Here is a 23,229-nt window from a genome sequence, read left to right as displayed (position 1 = left end):
CAGTTTTGGGAGAAGCCTGGATGGGGAGAGACGCTGTCACGTGCTCTGGCTCTTGAGGCCTGCACTTCACTATGGTGAGGAGTTGACTGCCAAGATCTCTCCAAGTCTGACCTTTTCTTGGAGTACAGTTATTTCCAGCATGCTTTACTCTTTATCTTGAATCACAGAATACCAGGTTCTCTGTGAACAAAAGCAATTTTTCCTAATATACATGTGTCTTTCAGAATGTCCCTTCCTAAAGAACAGAGGGAATCCATTCTTGTATCGAGCATCCACCCTGCATATTTTGTTACAAGTACCTAATTAAGTATGTTAAGTGCTAGTTCTCAGTAATTGATATCACTGAACTCATTGCATATCTAGGGAAAACCATAGACACAACTTTATAACAAGCTGATCATAGCCACCTAGGGGAAGGTGTAATTTTTAACTTCTAGCAAGGTTTAAATGGCTGGGAACAAAGTCCAGGCAAGTAATTTGGGTCATTTCAAAATGAGGCTCTGAGCTACAATGCTTTTAGGCTGCCCTTCTCTCTCTTCTGTAGCCCCAGGCACTGAATTGCAGCTTGTCCATATATTTGGTTCCTATCCTGGTTTTCTTCTGGCTCAAAATCACAGGTGTGTTGTTTTTTGCTGGATTTTTGTTTCGTACCTGTCTTTTGTTTGATGGCACAACAACAGACAGAGAATCCTGAGGAGAACTGCTTATAAATGCATGTTCATGTTTCTCCTACCCTTCCCCCATGTCTCCACTCTCTCCCTCCCACCCCTTCCCAAATTCCATTAATATTAACAGAACAAGAGCCAGAACTCCAGCATTAATCTCAAATTCAGAATGAGATTTTTCTGGCTCTGTCTGCAGCTAGTGCAGAAGACAACAGAGGTTAGAAATGCACTTAAAAAAAAAAAAAAAGAACAAAAGGCCTTTTCATATTCAACACACTGAATGGATTGTGTTAGGTAGAAATAAGCTTTCAAAGACCAGAGCATATGTAAAAAAATATTATATGTATTGTTGTTGGAAGGCAGAGGAACATTTATTTGCTTACTGATTACATTTAAAGTTCCTGAGCTTTAACTTACATAAACTCATTGTTTCTTCAAATTTTGTGTGTGGAGAAAAGAGTTCCTTTTTTCAGCTTACTGGTTCATGTATAGATAAGCAGTAAAACCAAAAAGTCAAATGAACAGAAAGAGAACTGTGTTGATAGTTACATGCCAGCAATGTACAAACTAAGCATTTGTAAGGAGATGTATAAATAAACTTCAAAACCAGTGAAATTTCGCAAACATAGATTTCATAGGCAAACTGAAATTGAGTGGAGAGTGAAGAGAATGAAGAATTCAGATAATTTGCATTTGTTTTCTTTGACCCCAAACTAAGTATTTTCTTTCATTTTCAGTGTTAAGTGCATAGAATGTGTTATTAACCTTTATGAATTGACTTTAAAAGCCAAAATCAAAGATAAATATTACTGTTCTTCCAAATAGTTTTTGTTTCAATGTTGGTTTATTCACTGGAAAGTATTCGCTGACTTCTGTAGTCTGCACAGGCACGTACTCCTCTGTGACCCCTGTCTGTGGTTGCTCCAAGAGTCACTTTTCCCCGCCATGGGAAGGATGGCTCATGTCCCTGTCTACTCGGTGTGGGGTTCTGGCTTCTGGTGACCTCAGCGAGCTGTCAGCAGACAACTTTGTTAGCTCTGTCAAGTAATGGATTGTGTCCATCTGGTTGTGAAGCCAAGGGTTATTTCAGAGGATAGAAACTGATCTGAATTCTTCAAATAGAGAAGGAGGTCATCTGCATGTCCTGTGGAAGGTGCTTTGGCAAAGCAGTCTGGAGCAGTTGGCTCTGCAGTATCCATGTGCTGCTCTTCCTCCAAGGAACTGAAAGAACATATTTTAGCAAAGGATTCCTCAATCTAGCCAATACCCTGAAATACATGAACACAGAAAAAGTTGGTGGTTTTCTTTTTTTGCCTCATTCAATATGGATTCATTTATTCTTAAATTCCAAGAAAATACCAATACCCATCAGTCTATCCTTTAGTCTGGAAGTTTGTGTTATTTGGGGTTTTTTGGGAAGGGTTCCCTTATTTTCTTCTCATCTCTTTGGCATTAGAATTTGCTTATCTCACTTTTCTGATGAATCTACATTTTCCAAATAAATGAAAACATAGGGGTTTATTTTTCAAAACTGAAACGGTTGGATTGCCTTTTTGTTTGACTGGGATAAGCATCCACAATGCTCTGGGGAATGGAGAATGATCTAAAATAAGCCTAGCTGTTTTTTGTTGTTTATCTGTTTCTTTTTGCATCTGTCTTAGTATTTATTGCTACCATCTGCGTTTCATTTCAGGTTGTCTAATGTCTTATTCTGCATGTTCTTTGCCTATTCTTTTTACATAGCCTTGGGCTGTAATATCACCATTTGCCTACAAGAGATCCATTTCTATCTGTAACAAAATGAATTGCATTCATCTGTGTAATTCATTTCTAATGAATGCCTTGCTCCTCATTAAACAGTGATTTACCTTTGTTTCCCTTTCCTACACTGTCAACACAAACCATTTTGAGGTCCTGTGGAGAGATGCTAATTTGAGGAAGCAAAAGTCAATGCAACTCAGCACTCACAGGGGCCATTCTCCTTGGCACTTTCAAAAATATTCATGGGACACTTTGCAGAATACAATTTGCAGGTGGATAAGAAGACTCAGAATGTTTTCCTGTTCATAATCTCTCAGTGTACGAAGGCAATGCTTGACAGTTTAAATGCATTTCTCCTTGACACTCTCAGGAACAGGTGAATCTTTTCAGACCTTGTCTGTTCTACAAGAATTTTACCTGTCACAGGCACATTTTGGGAGACTGTACCCTTGGTTCACTATCCCCTCTCTACCTTTTCAGGAATATTAAAATATTTTCAATGTATTTTCAGATTAATATTTTTAAATACCTAATTTTGAGATATGTCAAAATATTACAGACTTGAAAATGTTTTGCTTCAATTTTTTAATGAGATGCAAAGATTCATATAAATATTTATTGGCTTTGCCAATAGTATCTAAAGGAAAAGGACGAATACCATTAATTCATCAAATAGGAGTTGTGCAGTAATTTTGTTACAGATTTGGTTCTTATGCAACTTTGTATAATGCACTTTGAAGCTCTCCAGCAACATTCCTTTTTCCAGCCCTTTGCAGAACAGCAGAGTCTGCCATGTGTGCAAATAGATCTGTGCTGCTGACAGATGATGCTTAGAGTATGGGGTGAATTACCAAGTTTATTTTCACTTTAACCCTAAGCAGAGTTTGAACTGCAGCAGTGGATTATGAATATGAAAATACCAGTGGTAAACATAATTTAAAGCAATACAGATGGTTTTCAGGAAGTTTGATTTACAGCCTCTTCAGCTCTTACTTTGGTGATAGTACAAGCCACTCACTGACACCTTTGATCACTTGAATTTAGCTTGTCATTTTTCAGTATTTATTCGTGTGTTGGGGCAGATTGATCCCTGGTTGAAACTCTGGAACTGCCAGTGGGCATCAGTGGATTTACACCATGGACTAATTTGATCATGGTATTATGAGGGGATTGGACCGTGGGAGGCTGGGGTTTTCTAACTGGTCTTGTCTAAGTCATGTACTATTTGGAAGTAAAAAAGCTGATTAATGTAACAAAATCTTACTTTTAATATGCATTTTAGAGGACAAAACTGACCTTGAGAACAGTGTGATGCAGAAGAAAATTAAAATCCCCAAACTCTCTCTCAATCACATAGAAGAAGCTGGGGAGGTTACAGATTATGGGGAAGAAGATGTGGAGCTTAGACACAGTAAGGTACTGAAGTCTTTCTGGTTTTGTTTTTTTTCCTCCTTTCCTTTTTTTAATCTTTTTTTGCAAGTGCTTGGGGCATATTACAAACGTCTTAGTTTAAGAATTCCAGGCTTGCTTTTGATCCCCTTAAAACATTGTGTTTGTGAAATTGGGTCACATTGTATGTGGGGGTGGGGTATGGGTTTTCAAAACCTGACTTAAGTGCAATCAAATGTTCTCCTGTGTATACTGTCTGCACAGTGTAACAGCCATCTGAGATTGGTGGAACAATGCTCTTCCACTTCAGCCCAGAATGCCTTAAAAGTCACCAGTACCTGACAGTACCAGCTGTTCTTGGTGGCACTTGTGACATACTGCTCACTGCTTGTTTGGAATTGGAGGGGGTGCTCTGAGACTGCCCAAATACAGCAGTGACTGACAAGAAGAATTGACAGGAATGTATCACTCCATTATAACTCCCAGCTGCCTTTTTAGGTTCAAATGCCAGAAACCACTATGGAAATGTATTTATTTTTTGATATAAAATTATTTCTTTAAAAGTCTGCCAACCTTCAGAGTAAGATATTGCTCCATGGCTTCATGTGTTTTGCAGCTGCAGGAGTGATATTAGTACATTTCCTTGTGGTGGGCCAACTGTTTTTTTAATTGTTAAAATTTTTTTAGAACATGAATGCCGCAGGTGTAACATCAAATAATTTTGTTTTCTGCCACATTACTCATGGATATCGTGGTATGGGGATTTGATAGTGTCAGCTTCTCACTTCTAATCTGTGAGGTGCATTTGCTTTCCTTGGAGTTGCTTGGAAATTCAAATGCCTTTTGATATTTTGCCAGTAAAACTTAGTGACTTTACCTGTACTGTCACATATCAATCCCACTATCCAGGCCCCAGGAAAGTGGTGTGATTTAATTTGTAGGGTTTGTGCGGATGACTGAAGGTAAAATTCCACTGAGAGTTCCCAGGACCTGAAGCCTCTGCAATGCAGCACTAATATAGAAGGAATCAGTTGATAAGGAAGATGAGGCTGGATGATACATTCTGTCTCCAGCTTCAGTGTTTTCAAATCCCTTTCAGTGTTTGCTGATAGCGTTAGTCACTTGCATCAGGCAGTTGCGTGAACATGCTGTAGGGAGTCAGAGAAGGTTTTGTCTCCCAAAGTGTGGGAAGGACAAGCCCTCAGTTCACAGAACAGCTTTGTGCCTGTGGTGCTTTCACCTGTGATGTCGTCACAGGTGATAAATGGAGCACACAGTTGGTTCTTTCTCTTGTTTATCAGAAAATCAATTGCTGTCAGAAATCTGAATGTTAAGGGTAAACTTTAAAGAAAAAGAGATTTAGATCCACTTTTTAAAAAAGAAATTAATGATACGGAATCAGGTGACCCATGTACACTGCTTTGTAAGTGTTGCATGAATGCAGGAAGGCCCTTAACTGCCTCAGAAGTTTGTACATGCATTTAGCTGAGTTACAACTGCATGTTAGTTATGATGTATATTATATCCATAAGAATCTGCTAGGCAAAATATTTTTGCAGACTGTCTTTGTCTCGGTTTTTTGGAAAACAAGAATATTAACAGTTCCCAAGACTGTAGAATTTTGATTTTATTTTGTCTTGCTGCTCTCCTAATTTATTTATTTTTTATTGTAACGTGCAGAGACAAGATGGGAGGAAACAAAGTGAAGGTACACACAAAAGCATTGAAGCAGTTGTTGCTCGCCTTGAAAAACAGAACGGGATGAGTCTCAGTAATACTTCCAGCCCTGAGGAGGCTTTTATGGAGACTACAGAAGGCATGAACAATATGGACGATGCTGTAGTTCCTCGGATTCTCTATGAGGAATTGCTGAGGAGTTACCAGCAGCAACAAGAAGAAATGAGACACATTCAACAGGAGCTTGAGAGAACACGGAGACAGCTTGTGCAACAGGCAAAGAAGCTAAAGGAGTATGGGGCACTCGTGTCAGAAATGAAAGAGCTCAGAGACTTGAACAGGAGGCTCCAGGATGTACTGCTCCTAAGACTAGGTAGTGGTAAGTGCCGGACTTAAGTGGGACTAGTTTGAATGCATTTTGCAAGTGTGATCAATAGTAATGGAGACATATTTGAAGAATAACGGTGGTTGTTAAACTGGACATTGAATGTTAAAAGGGTTTTCTGCCGTGGCTGTACAATACGTGTCGAATTTGTATGCTATGTACGTCTGGGGTTTTCTTTAAAAACTAGAGGTCTTTGTGCTGGTATGGCTGAATCAGAGTTCCATTTTAAGCAGCTGTATTATAAAGAGTCTCTGACCTTCCAATATATGCTGAAAAAGTTAATAAAGCATCATCTGCAAAATATACCAATATGTTACAGTTAAAAAAAAAAAAAAAGAAAAGGCGCTGGAACAAATAGTTGGGCTAAAACTAATTTATCCTTTGCAGTTAGGGATTTTGTTTATTGTTATGTGACTATGTTACCTTCCATTTTCTGACTCCTCTTCCCACTAGTAGCTTATTAGAATGTGATATATTCCTGAACTTCTAGCAGTGGCTTTAAACAGCCATGCTATTTGAAAAACAATGGATTGTTAAAGCGTAATTAAAAAAACTTTATATTAGTGTCCCGTTTATCAACGCTTGTTACAAAATGCAGGTTTGTGTAATTTGGATTTCAGTTTTAAATATCTTGGGTCAATTGCTCCTTTGTTTGGGTTTATAACAATTATTTAAGCATTATGTTGGAATAAATGGGAAAAAAGACAAAATAAAAAGTTCATCCTTTTTATTGAAGATGGTACCTTTGGAATACCTTCAGAAATTTGACAGATTACATTTATTTGCTATTAGAATGTGGTACTGGTGTGTTGAAGATTTGCTCGGTGACTGAAACTTGGTTGAAATCTGTGCATCCAACCCTTAGCATGCCATTCTTACGTCTGCCTTTGTGTATCTGGAAACTTAATTTTTGCATGTCAATTGGATATTGGCTCTTCTCCTGGACTGGAACGAGTGCATGCAATTTGCATGTGGGTCTGAGTTACCCTCACGTACAGAGCTGGACCTGGGAGAGCATGTGCCTGTGCTGTAGCATGTGTTAAGGTGTGCCCACACCCTTGGAGCCAGGTTCTTGGAGTGTCCCACAACCTAAACGGAGTGTCTGATTGTGAATGCTCATCACTGTTACACTGTGCATAATTAAAATGTCGTTACTTACCATAAACATTCTAGTTAACTTTCTAAATAAAACTAAATAGGCAAGGTTGCCACAGCCTGGAAAACACGATGTGGTTGGCAGGAGATTCCACTGAGCTTTCTAAAATTTTCCTTGGATGGAAAGATGTTTCTTCATCTGCAAGTAGTTAGCTGGAATTTATGGGAATGGAGCACGAGCCAGATGTTGGTAGGCAATGGGGCTGAACAGTGTAAAGTACCAATTTAGTTTGTAGACTTGACAGCAATTGGAGTGGTGAGACCAGCAGTGAAATGAAGACAGCTACTGCATTCTGTCTTGTTTCTTTAAGAAAAAGAAGATGTGTTTTTTACTTGAGCCAAAAAAAGAAACCTTAGGAAAAAAATGAAAAAAAAAAAAGAGGAAAAGAAGCCCTGGAAAAAAATACTGACTCTAAATATGGACGTGAATTTTCATTGTATCAGTCTGACAACTGAAAACAGATCCCAATTACATTGAAGACAAGTTCTTGAAATTTAATCACATACCTGAAAAAATATCAGCTATAGGACACTTCCAAAAAAAAAAAAAAAATCCCTTATTATTACTTGTAAGGAACATTTGTTGGTAACAAAGGTAGAATTTGGCTGTGCTGGCTGTGTCCTTCACAGGGTTTGTATTTCCCAAGACTCAGTGTATTAACTGTTGCTTACTCTGTTGCTTTTCCTTGTAGTCTCATTCACAGCAGAGAAACAACCATGTTCTAAAAAGATCAATACAAAACTTAGGAATAATTAGCAAGGGAGACATCTTCAGCATGTTATAAATTAGAGAGTCTGATGACAGTATGAAAAAGTGCTACTTTTAATCAAGAATAGATCTGAAAAGACTTTTTTAGTCTTCCTTACTTTTCCAGCTATAAATGAGGTATGTTTGGGTATGTGAATAATCTCTGGAAATTGTTCTGAAAATAAATTACATCCTGAATTCATCTGCAGTTGCAGTGATCTCTTAAACCTAGAGTTTCAAATTACATGTAATTTATGTTACACTGCACTTCTAGCAGGCTGGACTTAATGCAAACTAATTGCATTTCTGTTTCACCTTAGAGACTTGTGATTTCTTTGCATGAGATGACAGCTGGTTTGTGCTGATGAATTGCAGCTGTGGGAAATGAGTGCCTGTTGCCATTTTAAACTTGCAGATCAGATATAGAACAGCCTCTTGAGCTAACGTGCAGTCAAGTAGTCAGTCTCCTAATTTCCCATCAGTGTGTTGAATTCAGTGAAGAGCTGGAAGTCAATGGATTCTACTTGAGACTCAGGCCTTCAGCTCTGCTGCTACACTGCAGCCACTCTTGTGGCAGGAGTGAGGAGGTTCTTCTTCCTCATGGTGACACCGAATTGCTCTTTGTCACAAAAGAGCCTTGGAGGCAGCTTTGGCAGATGACAATAGTGAAATCAGTACTGATCCATGGAGAAATGCTTAATATCTTCTTGATGATTTTAGTATGTTATTTCCCAGCAGATCCCTTCCCAGAGGAGGCAAGCATTTCACCAGGGCTCTAGGGACCAGAGCTGTGGAAAAATGTGATGATTGTTGTGGAAAAGGTTACGATGTCCCTCTTGAGCTCCTGGAATAAAGTGTGCAGCCTCTTGCTTGCCCACTTGGGGAACTGGAAGCCCAGCAATTGTAGGGCTTTACAGTTTGTTTTGTTGCACCTGAAAACACTAATTGGCCCTCTTTTTATCAGTAGAGGGTAGGATGATTTAAAGAATTAATAACTGACTCTCCCCTCTGGGGACTTTATATAGCCCTTGGATTGCAAAAGAAGAATTTCAGTAACTTCTTAAAAAAATAATTGTCTGCCGGGCAAGATCTGTGCAGTTTCCTGTGGCTGGAAATATGGTCAGCAGTACTGAAGTTGTATAGGGATAATGCTTGGGTGTTTTTAGCTCCCTGATAATTTCTTCATTTTCATGTTACATTGCTGAGAATTAGTGTTGCTCCAAAGTCAGGGAGTATATTCACATTCCTTCAGAAACATTGATTCATCAGCACGTGCACACAGACCCCCAAGGTTTTATTTTTAATCCCAGTTCAATTTCAGTGATCCAGTTTATAGTGTCTTGGGACTGACACCAGAGTAGGGAGAATGAAATGGGATTTGTGTCTTACCACATGTCAAGAATTACTGCTTTTCAGCTTTTCTAGATTTGTTTGGCTTTTTGATGTTAAAAAAAAAATTTAAAGGCCCAAGGTTTCTGTCAAGTACAGAAAGTACCGATATTACCACTTGTCATTGTCAGACTTGTGTTGTTTTCTTTCAAATTCTGGTAGACCATGTAGAAAAACTTGCTGCTTACAAATGTATGCTGACCACTTTACCAATCAATTTATTTTAACTTTCTTAGTAATTTTTGGAGTAGCATGTAGTCTAAGACGCATTTTTGAGGAAAAGGGATGGCGAAGGGAAGCCTTCTACCTCTTCGTCCTGATCTGAACTTGCTAGCCTTTCGGATATTATGAAAAAACTTCAGTCAGAAGGAGAAAGCTTTTGCAATAAAACATTTGTTTCCTTCTTGCATTCTGAAAATCGCCTATTTTTTTTTTCACTGATCCTTATTGCGTAAGTGCTGTCATTGTTAAGCCTTTAGATAGAGGTATATATTTTTATATATCCCATTCATCATCTTTAAAATAAGATGCAGAGCACCAGAGCTGCAGAGAGGGGGAACTTGGAGTGTGGTGCATGGGGCACACAGCTCTCGTTAGCAGGCAGGCAGGAGTGCAGGTTGCATGTGCAATTCACAGCATGTGGGGTTGGAAACACAGAGTTTAGTGGTTGGTGGAAGTGGCTGTAGAGCCTGCCTGGTTAGAGACAGGTTTCTGTTTGGGAATCAAAAATCAGGATATAAAAAAGACATTTTAAAGGCTTTCTTTTGGTGACTTCTAAGCAAGTGGGAAAGCATGAATTGCAGCAGAGGTATTCTGGCCTGTGAGAGCTGTGGTTTCTGTGGACTTTAATCAGCTTTTTTCTTGGGAAAGTCCTGGAAACCAAATTCCAGCTGTGTCAATATATGACTAAAAACAGTAAAAGACTTCTAAATAGGGACTAGCAAAAGTGTTTAAACTGAAATAAACGTTTCCTGCTAGGAAGAAGGTGGTTATACTTAGGTGTCTTCCTCGAAGTGACTTTCAAAGTGTAAGAAAATAGCCCTTTGTTGAAGGATGTTTTCTTAAAGTAACAGCTTCAGAGATGACTTCCTAAGGTCACACTGGCAATTACACCCCTGCAGCTGCTTGTTCAGGTGTGCCCATGCTGTGGGCAGGCTTTGGGTTTTTAACTGGTCTGGATCTTCTCCCAGTCTGAATCAGCTTTACAGTCTCAAGCTTAGGAAGTTTAGTTTGTCTTGGCTTTACTGTTGTATATTCATGGTACTAGAGGTGCTTACTAAGATCACTATGAAATTATAATGCAAATAGGATGTTTTTGTGATTTCTCTGTTTGCATTCTGCTTGCATTGGGGCTGGCTCTTAAGACCCTCTTGTTGGTGGCACTGCAGTGTAGGATTGTCTGAGTTGCCAAGACAACTTTCAGTCGTTGCTGAGCGTGGAGTGGCAGCCAGCTGAGAACATTTAGCCGGCTATGTAGGTGTGGAGTAAGCTATAGGATAAATGTCAAATGCTGACAACGGAGGAAGCACTGCTATCGCTGTATAATAATCTCTAAATGAAACCACACAAAGTGGGAGGGATGAATGCACAGGAACTATTTAAGATGTGTGACTAAGACCTGAGTTGTGGTGCCAGCGTGACTTGCAGAGTTGGATCAATTCAAGGCTGGGTCTGTGTGCACAAACACTGAGCAGGGAGCTGAAGGGTGACCTGATGATTGAATTGTCACTGGCTGAAGATGTCAGGGTTGGGCTGCACAGTGGTGCAGTGCTCTTAGCACCAGCCTGGTGCAATCTAGCACTGACAAGTGGGTGAGTTTATCCTTAGGGTTCTGGACATGGGGTATTTCCATGGTGTCCAGAGTCTAAGCTGGCAACCTTGCTGTGCTGTTGAGCCACCGGCCCTGCATGAAACTTCAGTGCCTGCTGGAGCTTCTTGGGATCCTAGAGCCAGACATCACAGGGCACTGATAGGCTTGGGGCCATAGCCTAGACTTCTGGTGGAACCCCTGCAATGAATGGAGTCATGAAATCCAGTTCACAAATCATTTTTAGTTTGTTCTTCTGTCTTTTTAGGAACACTTTATAACTTGGATCTGGAAAAGAAAAGTTGATGACTGACAAAATAATTATCTTCCTTTGAAGTCTCAAACATATGCTTAGTAGTATTCCATTGTTTAATCTGTGCATAATTTTTGTTGATTACATTAAAAATAAAAATCAGTGTTGGATGGATTGGACAATCAAAGTTCTAATTTATGTGGGTTTTTTTAACCTTTGATATTCTTTCTGTGCATGACACTTTAGCATAAGTAGCCTGTTTCCTTCATAGCATTTCTGCAGATCCTCACTATTTTTATACACCTCTATTATATCTAAAGAGATTTCAGATTTCTATAAAATTTGTAATTCTGTGTGGATAATTTATGTAATTATCACAGTAAATTATGCAGATTCCTATGCAACTATATAGCAATTCTTATTTGAAGAATTACTATTGTTGCTTTTGGTTTATAATTTCAGTGTCATTTTAACATAATTTCCTTAGTGTGCATTGGAGAAATCTTACCCATATCTATAATTGTCCTTATGCCTTAAGAATAAAATTAAACACTTAAATTAAAATTAAACATTTTAATGTTTATAAGGCAGGAATACTTATCCTGCTGTTACGTATTGATGTTCAGAAGTAGGATTTTGGTTTAGATTACTTCTAACTTTAAAATGAGCATGGCTAATGTGTTATTTTATGCTAATCATGGGTCATGAAGGGATTGATTTCATGTTCTCTGGGATAGCAGACAGCTCTCTTTTCTTAACTGTCTAGGACCTGCCATTGAGGTTGAAAAAGTAAAACCTGAATCAATTGAGCCTGAACCTGAGGTACAGAAGACCTTCAATGAGGAAGCAAATACATCAACGTACTACCCTGCCCCTGTTCCAGTAATGGACAAGTATATTCTCGAGAATGGAAAGGTATTTTATGTTAAATATAGCATGAATAATGTGTAAATGTCCATCAGGTGATGTTCTTGTGGAATTTTCATGATTTTGCATGGTAGCAGCTTATCCAAGCTTCCTCAGTTTTCATGAAGGTGTGCTGTTATGCTGAGGAGAATTGTGAAGTTACACAGGTATGAAGAGCATAGAAAAATATCTTCAGTGGTGGGAGCATTGAATGCTGTGCAACATGAGGAATTTATTAAATACGCATGCACAGGCAGATTGACATAGTCTTCAGTTAGTGACATCCATAAATACACCAAATATTGACCAAAGTCGGTAGCCCTCACTATAAAGTTACATGAGTCTACTTAACCAAAATACTTTTTCTTGAAAGGTTTTTAATTTTTATAATGTGCTGTAGTCGTGTTGCAGAGAAGCCCTCATGTTTGGTTTGAAGTGGAGTGCAGGAGGTAGTTACGAACCCTGGAGTGAAAATGGGCTCCCTTGGTGCTGGTAGGAGCATTGCCACTGAATTGAGCTGATGTAGTGCTACTTTCCAGAGACTTTTGTGAAGCTGGTGAAACACCATCTAGCTCTAGTTTGCCAGAACCTGACTGAGAGCTTTTCAGGTTTCAGCATGTTTAACACATTAACTGCTCATCTACCTAGGCCTGCTTTTACAGCTGTTTCCATTATCATTAAATAACTGTGATGTTTCTTTATACAAAACTATAAGTCCTTCAGAACTGCCTGTGCAGATCCTGTTTCTTGGTGTATATATGCATTTGGTACTCTAATCTGAGAAACCTTAGGGAGGAAACATCCATTCCAGCTTTGCCATACAGTGGAGTTACTGATGGAATAGCATGAAACTGCATTCTCAGATTTGTGTTAAAAGATTGACTGCACAATGTCTGTCCTTCTTGAAGATGAATTCAACATAATCGTTGAGGACAGAATGTACATGAAAAATAGTAGAATCTTGACAGTGACAGGTATTTGGTTCAGATAGCTTTTCTTGCCTAATATATTTAAAGATGTCATTTGCTTGATTATTTTGTGTATATTTGTGCAATGAAAACTTCAGGTGTATTACTGCGTGAGTTTCCTTTACCTCCTTCTCTTCCACTTAAGGTCTGTGGGATAGGGCACATCCTTTAGTATTTGTATGCAGCTTTTCCTGTACCCTTTTTTCATCTGTCAGCTTCTTGGCACTTCTTTTGCTGAAGTTTTCTCTGTCTTTACAGATATTAGTATCTCTTTAATTTTCTTTTTGTAATTTTGGTTCTTGGTTGGCCTATTTACTGGGGCTACAGCCAGCTCAGATGCCAGAAATGTGAACTAACAATGTATTTGGAGTGTTGGAGGGTAGTTTTCTTCAGTTTTCCTTATTTGTCGCTTTATTTCAGTATTCCTTTATTGATATGCACCACTAGAGTAGTTGAAATACTTTTTTTTACAAATCTTACCCTTTGTGGCACCAGATTTGATCTTAGTAGGATTCTTTCAAAGCAGATAAATCTCTTCCCTCCAGAGGGAAAACCGAGTTACTGAAAAAGAGCCTATGGCATTCATTTAAAGAAAAGAAAGAAGAGGGGGAAAAAAAAGAAAAAAACCCCAGAGTTCATCTTCTGAGCCACGTTTTAGATCTACTGCAGATGTTAGCACAGCCACGCTGCTGAGCGTTGCTTTGAATTCGCTGCTGTCTCTGCTGCATTGTGCTTGAAGGTTGATCCCGCAGTTGCTGAAATTGGGAGTAAATTTCCCATTGATTTCATCAAGACAAGAGTCTGGCTCATGGGGCAGCTCTTCCAGCAAGAAGGGAATGTCTTCTGAGTGTGGAGTACAGTGAGCTTCCCAGAGCTTTGGGACTGATAGGAAACAGTGCCGGGCCTGTTGTAGAGAGGTAAACTGAGACACGGGCAGATTGAATTCTGCACCATAACAGCGCTAGAAATAGAAAAAGGGAGACGTAAGATTGCTGTGGCTGTGGCTGTCTGTCACATAGTTGCTGTTGCCATAGGTGTTTCATACCAGCAATTGCTTTTTTAATAAATGGAGCATGTTAAAAGAAGAGATGATCTGTCTGAAGCATAAATATTAAAAATACTTCCTGTAACCTGTTTTTTTCTTTTGAGTAACTTCAAGCTAATGAATGATGTAGTATCTTAAGAGACTAAATAGTCTTTGGCAAAGGCAAACCCTAATTTTGGCAGAGGGGAATCAGATTTTTGATCAAATACAACTGTCTCTACAACTGATGTAATACAGACACCCAAAATTTGATATGTCACAACATTCCTAATCTTAGTGATTTTCTAGGTAACTTTCAGACATTTTCCCTGAAAACTTTACCAAGATCTAACCAGAAATAACTGAATTTAAAAATGTACTGTGATGAGTTCCTGAGTACAGACTGCTCACTCCTGATTGAAATTGCTTTACAAAATATGTAGAAAGCACCAAAAGAGCGTGCCTTTTTAAAAATCATTTATGAAGAGGCTCAACAACAGAGAAAAAGGGGAAAAAAAGGAGTGTTTGTATTGTGGTTATTACTAGTTTAATTTCTGTCCATGCAGACTTGTGAAAAGCTTCTTAGAATCCCTTTAGTGTAGAAGATTCTGCAGGAGAGGCAGCTTGCTGTATGGTTTTATGCCTTAAGGAAGGTGGAGTTTTAATTTTTTTTTATAACATAGCTTGTAGCCAAACCATTCATATTACTCTATTTAAGTTTTTAAACATCTAGTTGCTTTTGAAGGATGCCGTTGTAATAAAAAATTTCTTGAGGTTATAGTCCTCGTTAATAATTAAAGCAGGTTTCCCTTTAAAGGAAAAATGGTATTCAGTTGAATACAGGCAGTAAAATTATGGGTATATAAAATTTTACAGTAGCTTTGTCCAATTTTCATTGCATTTAATGGGACTTCCATGATACTGCTCAGATTTGTATGGGAGAGTTTATGTAAAGCCAGATGAAATGAGTAAAACCACAGAAAACTAAGGGCACAACAGTTTAGGCAAACAGAGCCTTCTGATGCAGTTTTGCCATGGGATTTTGTTGATGGGATTTTTTTTTAACCATAAGGAGGCAGAAAGTTTTTTGTAAGTGTTAATGTTACAGAAAGACCCCCCCATTGGACCAGATCTAATCAAAGGTAAAATTTGGATATGTAGCAATCCGACTGATAGATCTGCTTGGTATGTTGCGCTTGTCCAGATTGTCTGAAGGTCTGAAGGTAAGTGCAGTGAGCTCTGATCAGCAGTTGGGAGGTGCAGGTCACACCTTAGCTTGTTATGATGATGAGAAAGTGTGTGTCCCACTGAATGAAGTTCATCACCATGTGAACAAAGCTTGCTGTGTGCAGAGGTAGTTCAGGAGTCTGCACTGTACTCCAGGAACTGGAGCACAGACATACAGGGTACAAAGTATTCGTGGTTCCATGCAGGGCACAGGGCCAGCGTGTGCATTCTGGTTGCTCTGGTGTCAGAGTTGTGCTGGTTACTTGTAGAGTTACGTCCTTGCTGTTGCTTGAAGGTGTCCTGAGTGTGAGGGTGATCAGCTCAAACACGTAGTGGCAGCCTTAGGATGGTGCTTGGATTCTTGTCCTGCATTTGGCTTAAGACTGGAGCACTGGGAATCTTGGGGTGGAGACATAGGGGTAGCCCTGTGGGAGACAAGCCAGCACAGTCAAGACTAATAAGCAAAACTAGACTTGAGCATCTTCCTTTTGGAGACTCCAATGGCTTCACACTGCATTTCCCAGTACCCATATTATCCTGCTTTACTACTTCAGTGAAATACCTCGACTTCCCATTGCTTGGATAATGGAAGGTTTATGATGTTGCTGCAATGGGTCACTGCCTAACCACAAAGCAGTATTCATGTGGTACGTTGATTGTACATGATAGACACACTTTGTGTTAGAATTGGAAGTTTTACAAAGCTTCCAAACTCTCTTGACTTATATTGAAATTGGAGCTCTCAAAATCCTTTCTCCCCTTCCAGTTCCTTCAAATAATCAGGCTGGGTTTTGCCAACAGGTACAGAATACAACTTAGGGAGTAATTCCCTCTCTACTGCCTCCGGAATATGCTTTGGGTAAAGTCTGTTTTAGCCAAGGGGAAGCGTTTCATCTTGCTCCTGAATTAGGCTGGTGCAACTGCTTGGTTTATATGCTGTGCATAAATTTATAATATTGGATGTGTTCACCGTTTCCTTCTTCAATCTCTGTTCCTGACCACAGTCTTTCAGGAGAGAGGTTATGTGGGGGGGAAAAGTAGAGATTACTAAAAGGAAATATATATTGAGGTTGACTTGAACTCCCTGACCCACAAAGTTGGAGAACTTTCAGAGTTAGGCAAAATGGATTTGTTCAGCCCTAATTACTGTTATTTTAGTTCCTAATATTAATGTTCCTACAGCACTTGGATACTGTTGTGTGCTACATACCATAGATAAGTTGTTATTATTACTACCTTCTAGGTCCATCTTGGCAGTGGAATTTGGGTAGATGAGGAGAAATGGCACCAGCTGCAAGTAACACAAGGAGATTCAAAGTATACAAAAAATCTAGCGGTTATGATTTGGGGAACAGATGTTCTCAAGAACAGAAGTGTCACAGGAGTTGCAACCAAAAAAAAGAAAGATGCCGTTCCCAAGCCACCTCTCTCACCTCACAAATTAAGCATTGTCAGAGGTAGGTTATTTGAAAACTTTTGCTTCCTGCTTTGGAGTTTAACCATTAATCACCGAGTTGAAAGATGCTTCTTTTCAGCTCATTTAAAATTAACTGATTAAAAACTGTAATTCAGATTGCTATTGCATTGTGAAGTGCATACGTACCCAGGAACAGTAAAACACATTGCAATAGCTGTGCACAGTGCAGGCCTCCACAGCTGAAGAGTTGTACATTGACTTCAGTAAGGTTTGAGAAGATGATCACTTTAGACCACTTGCAGGGTAGGACTCTGAGCCTGGAGAACAACATGTTGTTCTAGAATTCATTTCTAAACATAATGATTTTTTTAAAGTGCATATATTCCTTTAAACAAGACTGAGAGTAGCTTTTCCACATTCTTTCATCCAGAACATAATCAGCTCTGGCATGAGGCACAGAAACCATTATAGCTGTGACTATAAAAATATGCATACCTTCAAAGGCAAGAAAGAATAGTTTTACCCTTTTAAGTGGAGAAAATGGAAATAGTAAAAATTAATTGTTGCACTTGATTTGGAATTTGGACAGGAGGTGTAAATCGCTGACCTCATCTGGTAGGGAAAATTGCAATGACACTTTCAGTAACTGCAAGCCTGAGTCCATGTGTGTAGTACTTTGAGAGAGAGAAGGCCTTCCCCTTTATTTAAACTGAATGGTGAATTTCAGTCCCTTTGTATCATCATACCTGTGTTGCATCATTTCTGTCTCTCTTGGTATTTCAGGCTTCTTTTTAAGTCAGAACTGAGTTGGTTCCTCATGGAATACATACTGAAATTGGATTTTTAGGTTTTGTGTCCATACTAAATTGTAGTAGGGTTGAAAGAAATCTCCCCATTTGGTAGAGCTTCATTATTCTGCATTTCCTGTTCTTAGTTGCTCTTAACTGTGAACTCACTAAGAGGTGTTGTAATCTGCCATGAAAGTACCATGTTTGGAGTAAGAAATACGATTCCTCTGAGTGTGTGTGTGTGTCTGTGTCTGTGTTGTGTGGGGAAAAGTTGGAAACTTATCTCCGTACTGTCATCTTTCTTAGTTTATAAGAAATGAGTAAAAGACGTGGGTTTTTTTTACTAATCTGCTTCAAGGTTATATGTGGATGTGGAAGCTGTTCCATGCTGATTTTCTAGTTCTGTCTGGGGCCTTTGGTACAATCCTTACACATGTAGCTGAGTAATGATGTACTGGCCACATAAGGAATCCACTCTGTGGCGGTGGCTCCCCTTGTCAGCTCCAAATAGGAAGCAGAATTGGTTGCCCTGGTGTGCGCTTACAAGCACGCAGCAAACGGGTTATTTTCCACTGGCCCATTGCAAAGTGGTTTCCAGTTTCCCTCCTGGAGGCTCTTGCTCCTCAGCACTGCTGGCGAGGTTGCTTCTGTGAGAATTTCCTCTTCTACTTCTGTCAGGGCTATTCTGTGTTGCTTGAGCCATTTAGATGACAGCTTTCTTCAAATTCCCCTTGTTTTGACTACAGTGAGTTTGGACGTCTGCTCCAACAGGTACATGGTGAGAGGCAGATGGGGCCCTTCCCTTTCTTCTCTTCCATACCTTTACACTCAACAGCAATTCAGCCCTTCCCTATTGCCTCATTTTTCTGTGTTTTCTGTCATACTTCCGCTTCCAGCCTCAACCCTCATTTGAATTCCACTGTTACATGCCCTGGTTTTCCATGTTCCTCTTTTTAGTGTTTCTTTCACCTTGTCTCTGACTCCCTTTTGTTAGACTCCAGCCTGTACAGTCTCCTCTTGAACCAGTTAAACTGCATGGCCAGTGTTGCAGGTGTCAGGCTGCCCATAGCAGTGGGACAGCATAGCTCATAACCATGATTTTCCATGTTGTCATGTCCTTTGCATTTGCGTCAGTGTTAGCAGGTCTTGCCCCGTGATGGAGAAAGGAAAGCAAAACAAAACAATGACCAGCAAGGGGACAAATAGGTGAAATATGAGGGAGTTTTCAAATGATTTGGATCAGGCATCACAAAAAGTAGTGAAGCTCCTGGTTAGCCTTTGAGGTCTACTTGAATCTTTGGTATTTAGCAGTACAAAGGGATGCCTGTGTGCTCCTGTAGAGCCAAAAGACAAAGGAGCAGAACCCCCAAAGTACTCCTTGAAGCCCTAAGCCAGTATCCTTATGCAAGTAATAAACTACTATTTCTGCACCCCCATCACAGAAATTGGAAGAGATGGAGAGGAAAAACTGTGGGCAAGGATCTGTCTGGGTCCCATGGACTTCTAAAATTACAGCTTTTGAATGAGTGCTGTCAAGTGATTCTTTGCTTGACTTTGTGGCTAAATGAGCAACACAGCCTGTCTTTCATTGGGAGTTCACCTTACTGGGTGTATCTGCCTGGGAGTGTTCCTGACACTGCTGTAGGGCCAGCTTATGTCCTGCAAACACATTGGCTTTCTTCAGGCTCTCAGTGATGTGCCTCTTCTTAGGTGTCGTATTTCTAATCATAGTTTACTGCTGATCAGCATTTCAGCTATCAGGCTGCATGCTGGTTAATTTCATTTATTTTGTATTCAGTATGTCTTACAACATAAAATTCACATTGCTTTAGATGTTCTCATCATTCTGTGGACACAGACTAACTTATTTAAAATAGATTTTTGAACGACAACATTAGCTCTTAATGTGTCTGATATCTCTATAGCTTCTTTAAAATCCCCACTGTGTAGTATGTAATAAAGAAATGATAAAAAGTATGATGGATGTGCACTGTTATAAACCTTGTTAATGCAAAATAACCTTTTATAAAACTTCTCAGAGGTTTCCAAATGAACTACAAAGCATGCATAGTACTTAATTTTCATAACTTTTTAATATGGTGCATTAGAAATGTTGTAAACCATGTTAATTAAGCAATAATCTCTATGGCTTTCTGTATGTGAAGCAATAAACAGCTAATGGAATAGATCACTAGGCAGAGCAGAACAGAGTTTGTTTAACCAGTCTGGGAAGGCTACACAACAAAATACATTGGTCTGTTCATGAAAACCAAAAAACCCCAAACCTCTTGTCACTAAGGAGTTGTGTGTGTTGCACCACTTCAGATTTCAGTGACCTCTGCAGGATTCTGGCACCAAACTACCCATCTGGGAAGAAAAATTATCTCAGCTTTCACTGCCCACATTGCTTTTGCAGTGCTATCACTTGCTTTTTGTATTCCAGATAACGTGTATTTCACAAAGTGTATTTATTGTTCAAACATGCAAGGAGATGGCTATTGTCCTGAATAATCCGCTAGTAAAAGTGAAATATGTCCAGGGACAGGGCAGCTGATAAAGACACAGACATTAATGAATGTGGAAGAGATGTAAAAAATGAAATAAATGGGTTAAAGTGTTCTCCTGCTGGTTACTGCTTCTCTTCCTAAGCATTATCATTTCCATACCCTCCGGAAGGGGTGCAGGTGGGAGTGACTGTGCACACAGCTCTGGTGAGAACAGTTCACCTGGGAAGAGACTAAACCTGCTGTGGAGATTCAGACAAATGCAGGAGTCAGGCAGGCAAGACTGGCACTGTAAAAGGTTGGGTTTAGCCTTGTTTCTGTATGGGAAGCCTATTAATGTAGTCACAGCATAACTGGAAGTTGGTCATGCCACTGATTCAAGCCTGGTGACAAATCTTGACTTTAACAAGATAGCTGGTGAATCAAGGAAAGCTGCTCTTGTCTTGCAACAGATATACACAGTGCTTACTCACTGCTGTCTCTTGAGTAGTTAGCCCAACTCAGGGCTATATTGTTTTCTAAAAATATCCTAATGACTCTTTCCTTCTTTTCTCTCCCCAGAATGTTTGTATGATAGAATAGCACAAGAAACTGTGGATGAAACTGAAATTGCACAGAGACTCTCCAAAGTCAACAAGTACATCTGTGAAAAAATCATGGATATCAATAAATCATGTAAAAATGAAGAAAGGAGGGAAATTGCAAAGTACAATTTGCAATAAATTTTGGATTTTTAATAAAGTCTTAGTGTTTTACCTAAGTGTTGTTTTTTGATTTGTGTGGCATTTTTGCTGATGGGAGAAGCTGACTTGAAGCGTTGCTCTCTTCCTATAACTGATGAGTTTTTTGAGCAGCTCTGTCATGGTGTAAACTGCTTTTAACTAATGTAAGATATATTGTAAGTTCACTCACAATGAAAACTGAAGTTTCCAAGGTTTCTCCAGCGAGTTGCAGTTTGGTACCTGTGGCTGTACATAGGTTGTGATTCTGCGGACACCGACACATTTGCCCTACGTTGAGTTTTACTGGAGTTAGTGGATCTGAGCTGCAGTAAAACATCTGCTTAGAAGGAAGAACTGTACAAAATCCACTTTGCTATTGAAAAGGGTTTTATTGTATTTTACAAAGTGTTTTTTCTGAAGTTTCAATTGTTTGTTTTTATAAATCTTTGTTTTGATCTCTAACAATATATTTGATCAAAAATACACAAAGAACGTTTCTTTTTCAATTATCTTGTAGGTAGATCATTCTTACCATCACAGTTTAAAAAAAACCCAAACCAACCAATAAACAACAAAGAACCCAAAGCTGTAATTTGTAAAATCATCATAATTCATTTTAATAAATAAATCTAAAAGCAGTTCTTTTTCAGGGACCAAGACACTTCAGATTTCTGGTTGTGGTACAAAGCTCTTCAGTGTGTCCATACTATTGTTCTTGAAATACTATCTTTTTAGTGTATTTGTATTTTCAAACAATTTTAAAATTGCCATGCTATGGCAAGATTATGTACAGTAGAAAATTTAGTACCATTTTGTCTGGGTCCATAATTTAACAATGGACACTTTTAGCACAAATTTTAATTACAAATAAAAATAATTTTCTACATTGAAGTTAGACTTGCGATGCAAAGTTTTTAGAAATAATTCGTCATCTGAACGATACCTTATTGTCTGTAAGTGAAACAAAATAGCCTGAAGTCTCTCTTCATGAAGGATTTAGAGATAACTTGAGGTCTGGGTTGATGAATTTTGAGCGTTTGTTATATTAGTGATCTTGATTAACCTTCCATTTATTCTATGCTCACAGATGCCATTATCTGCCTTTCAGGCTGCCTGTTCCTGAGTGTCAGGATTTGTTTCTTTTCTACCACTGCAATTCTGTCTCCTGTAGCTTTGAAAGACATCCTATTTCTTCTGACCATCCTGTAGCACTGGTTCACCCTGACATGAAGCCTCTTTCAGTGTCCTGTAAATGTAGATAGTTTGGAAAGGAACAGGCAGCTGGGGTGGACTCGCCATGCCTGGAAGTATTTAAATGATGTGTAGATGTGGCACTTGGGGATGTGGTTTAGTGGTGGAATTGGCAGTGCTGGGTGAATGGCTGGACTTGATGATCTTAAAGGTATTTTTCCAATCTAAATGGTTCCATAATTCTTTAAAGGGCTGGGGTGGGTGGAAAAAAAGAGGAGGGGGGCGGAGGAAGTGTGCTGGAACTGCCATGCCTCTCTTGGAAGAGATGAGAAAAACACCGGGTTGTTTCTTCCTGTACGTCACCTGTATGTAAATAATATCTTAACTCAGGGTGTGTTTTCTTTATGCTTTCTAAAGTCCACTTTCACAGTTGCCTTGCACCAGCCTAATGCTGCGCTGCCAAACAGGAACACCCCACTTTCACCACATTCCTGTCCCTTCCCTTAACCCTGCATTTGTGATTGTACAGGTGTGTCAGATCCCACTGATTTCCAGGGTCCGTTTCACAACAGCTGCTTCGCATAGGATGGAGCCCAAGCTTTCCTGGTGAGGGAGGGAAGGAGCAGGAGTAGGAGCAGGAGCGTCTTTTATCAGTGTCTTATGTGTGCCCTGAAGTTTCTTTGAACAGCCTCCCTTGTCTCCTGCTAATATCAAAAGTGTTCTTAGGTAGTGTTTAATGAAGTGCATAAATGTTTATGCTTCCCAATTTGGGATGCTAAATAGCAAATTAGTGTTTAAAATGTCAATGCATGTATCCTTTTATTAATTAAAAAGAACAAAATAGAGATAACACTGAAGAAACATTTAAACAGCAAGTTCCCACTTCTCAAGCAGGCTTGTGAATGTACAGGGGGTTCTTTTTAAGTGATACTAAAGCAACCCACTATTTTGGGGAGAATGTCCATAATTTCCTCAGTCTTTTATGGCTTTAGTACTAATGTGTTTCCATTGTAACAGATTCTTTAATGAGAAGATCATGCTGTACTATTTAGAAGATAAGCCTATTTGAGACAGCATTTTATAAAACCTGGAAAAAGCAGATTAGAATTTAATTAGAGTTAGGACTCCAGCCTGGCCCCAAAAATCAGAGGTGTTAATTCTTTCTGCAAAACCAGCATCACCTTTGTAAGGCTCCTTGACATGCTCGTCCCATCAGATGTTAATACTGCATTTTGCTGAAGAATTTAAATGTT

General features: G+C 39.2%; 1 protein-coding gene across 2 annotated transcripts in view; it reads left to right on the top strand.

The window, feature by feature from the left end:
• Positions 1–20,823, top strand: part of LOC309576307 (BEN domain-containing protein 5-like) — a gene marked incomplete at its 5' end in the record, with an annotated part of 561,692 nt that extends 540,869 nt beyond the window's left edge. For both annotated transcript variants that reach the window (XM_082287520.1, XM_082287521.1), the window contains 5 exons: positions 3,709–3,842; positions 5,496–5,871; positions 11,996–12,144; positions 16,598–16,811; positions 20,625–20,823. In XM_082287520.1, the coding sequence (XP_082143646.1) occupies positions 3,709–3,842; positions 5,496–5,871; positions 11,996–12,144; positions 16,598–16,811; positions 20,625–20,785 (1,034 nt within the window). In that variant the 3' untranslated portion in view covers positions 20,786–20,823. The remainder of the gene's footprint in view (positions 1–3,708; positions 3,843–5,495; positions 5,872–11,995; positions 12,145–16,597; positions 16,812–20,624) is intronic.
• Positions 20,824–23,229: the final 2,406 nt, after the last annotated feature.

The sequence above is a fragment of the Coloeus monedula genome, assembly GCF_965178545.1.
Source record: "Coloeus monedula genome assembly, chromosome: 9".
Taxonomy (NCBI): domain Eukaryota; kingdom Metazoa; phylum Chordata; class Aves; order Passeriformes; family Corvidae; genus Coloeus; species Coloeus monedula.
This window is presented reverse-complemented; position numbering and strand designations above follow the sequence as displayed.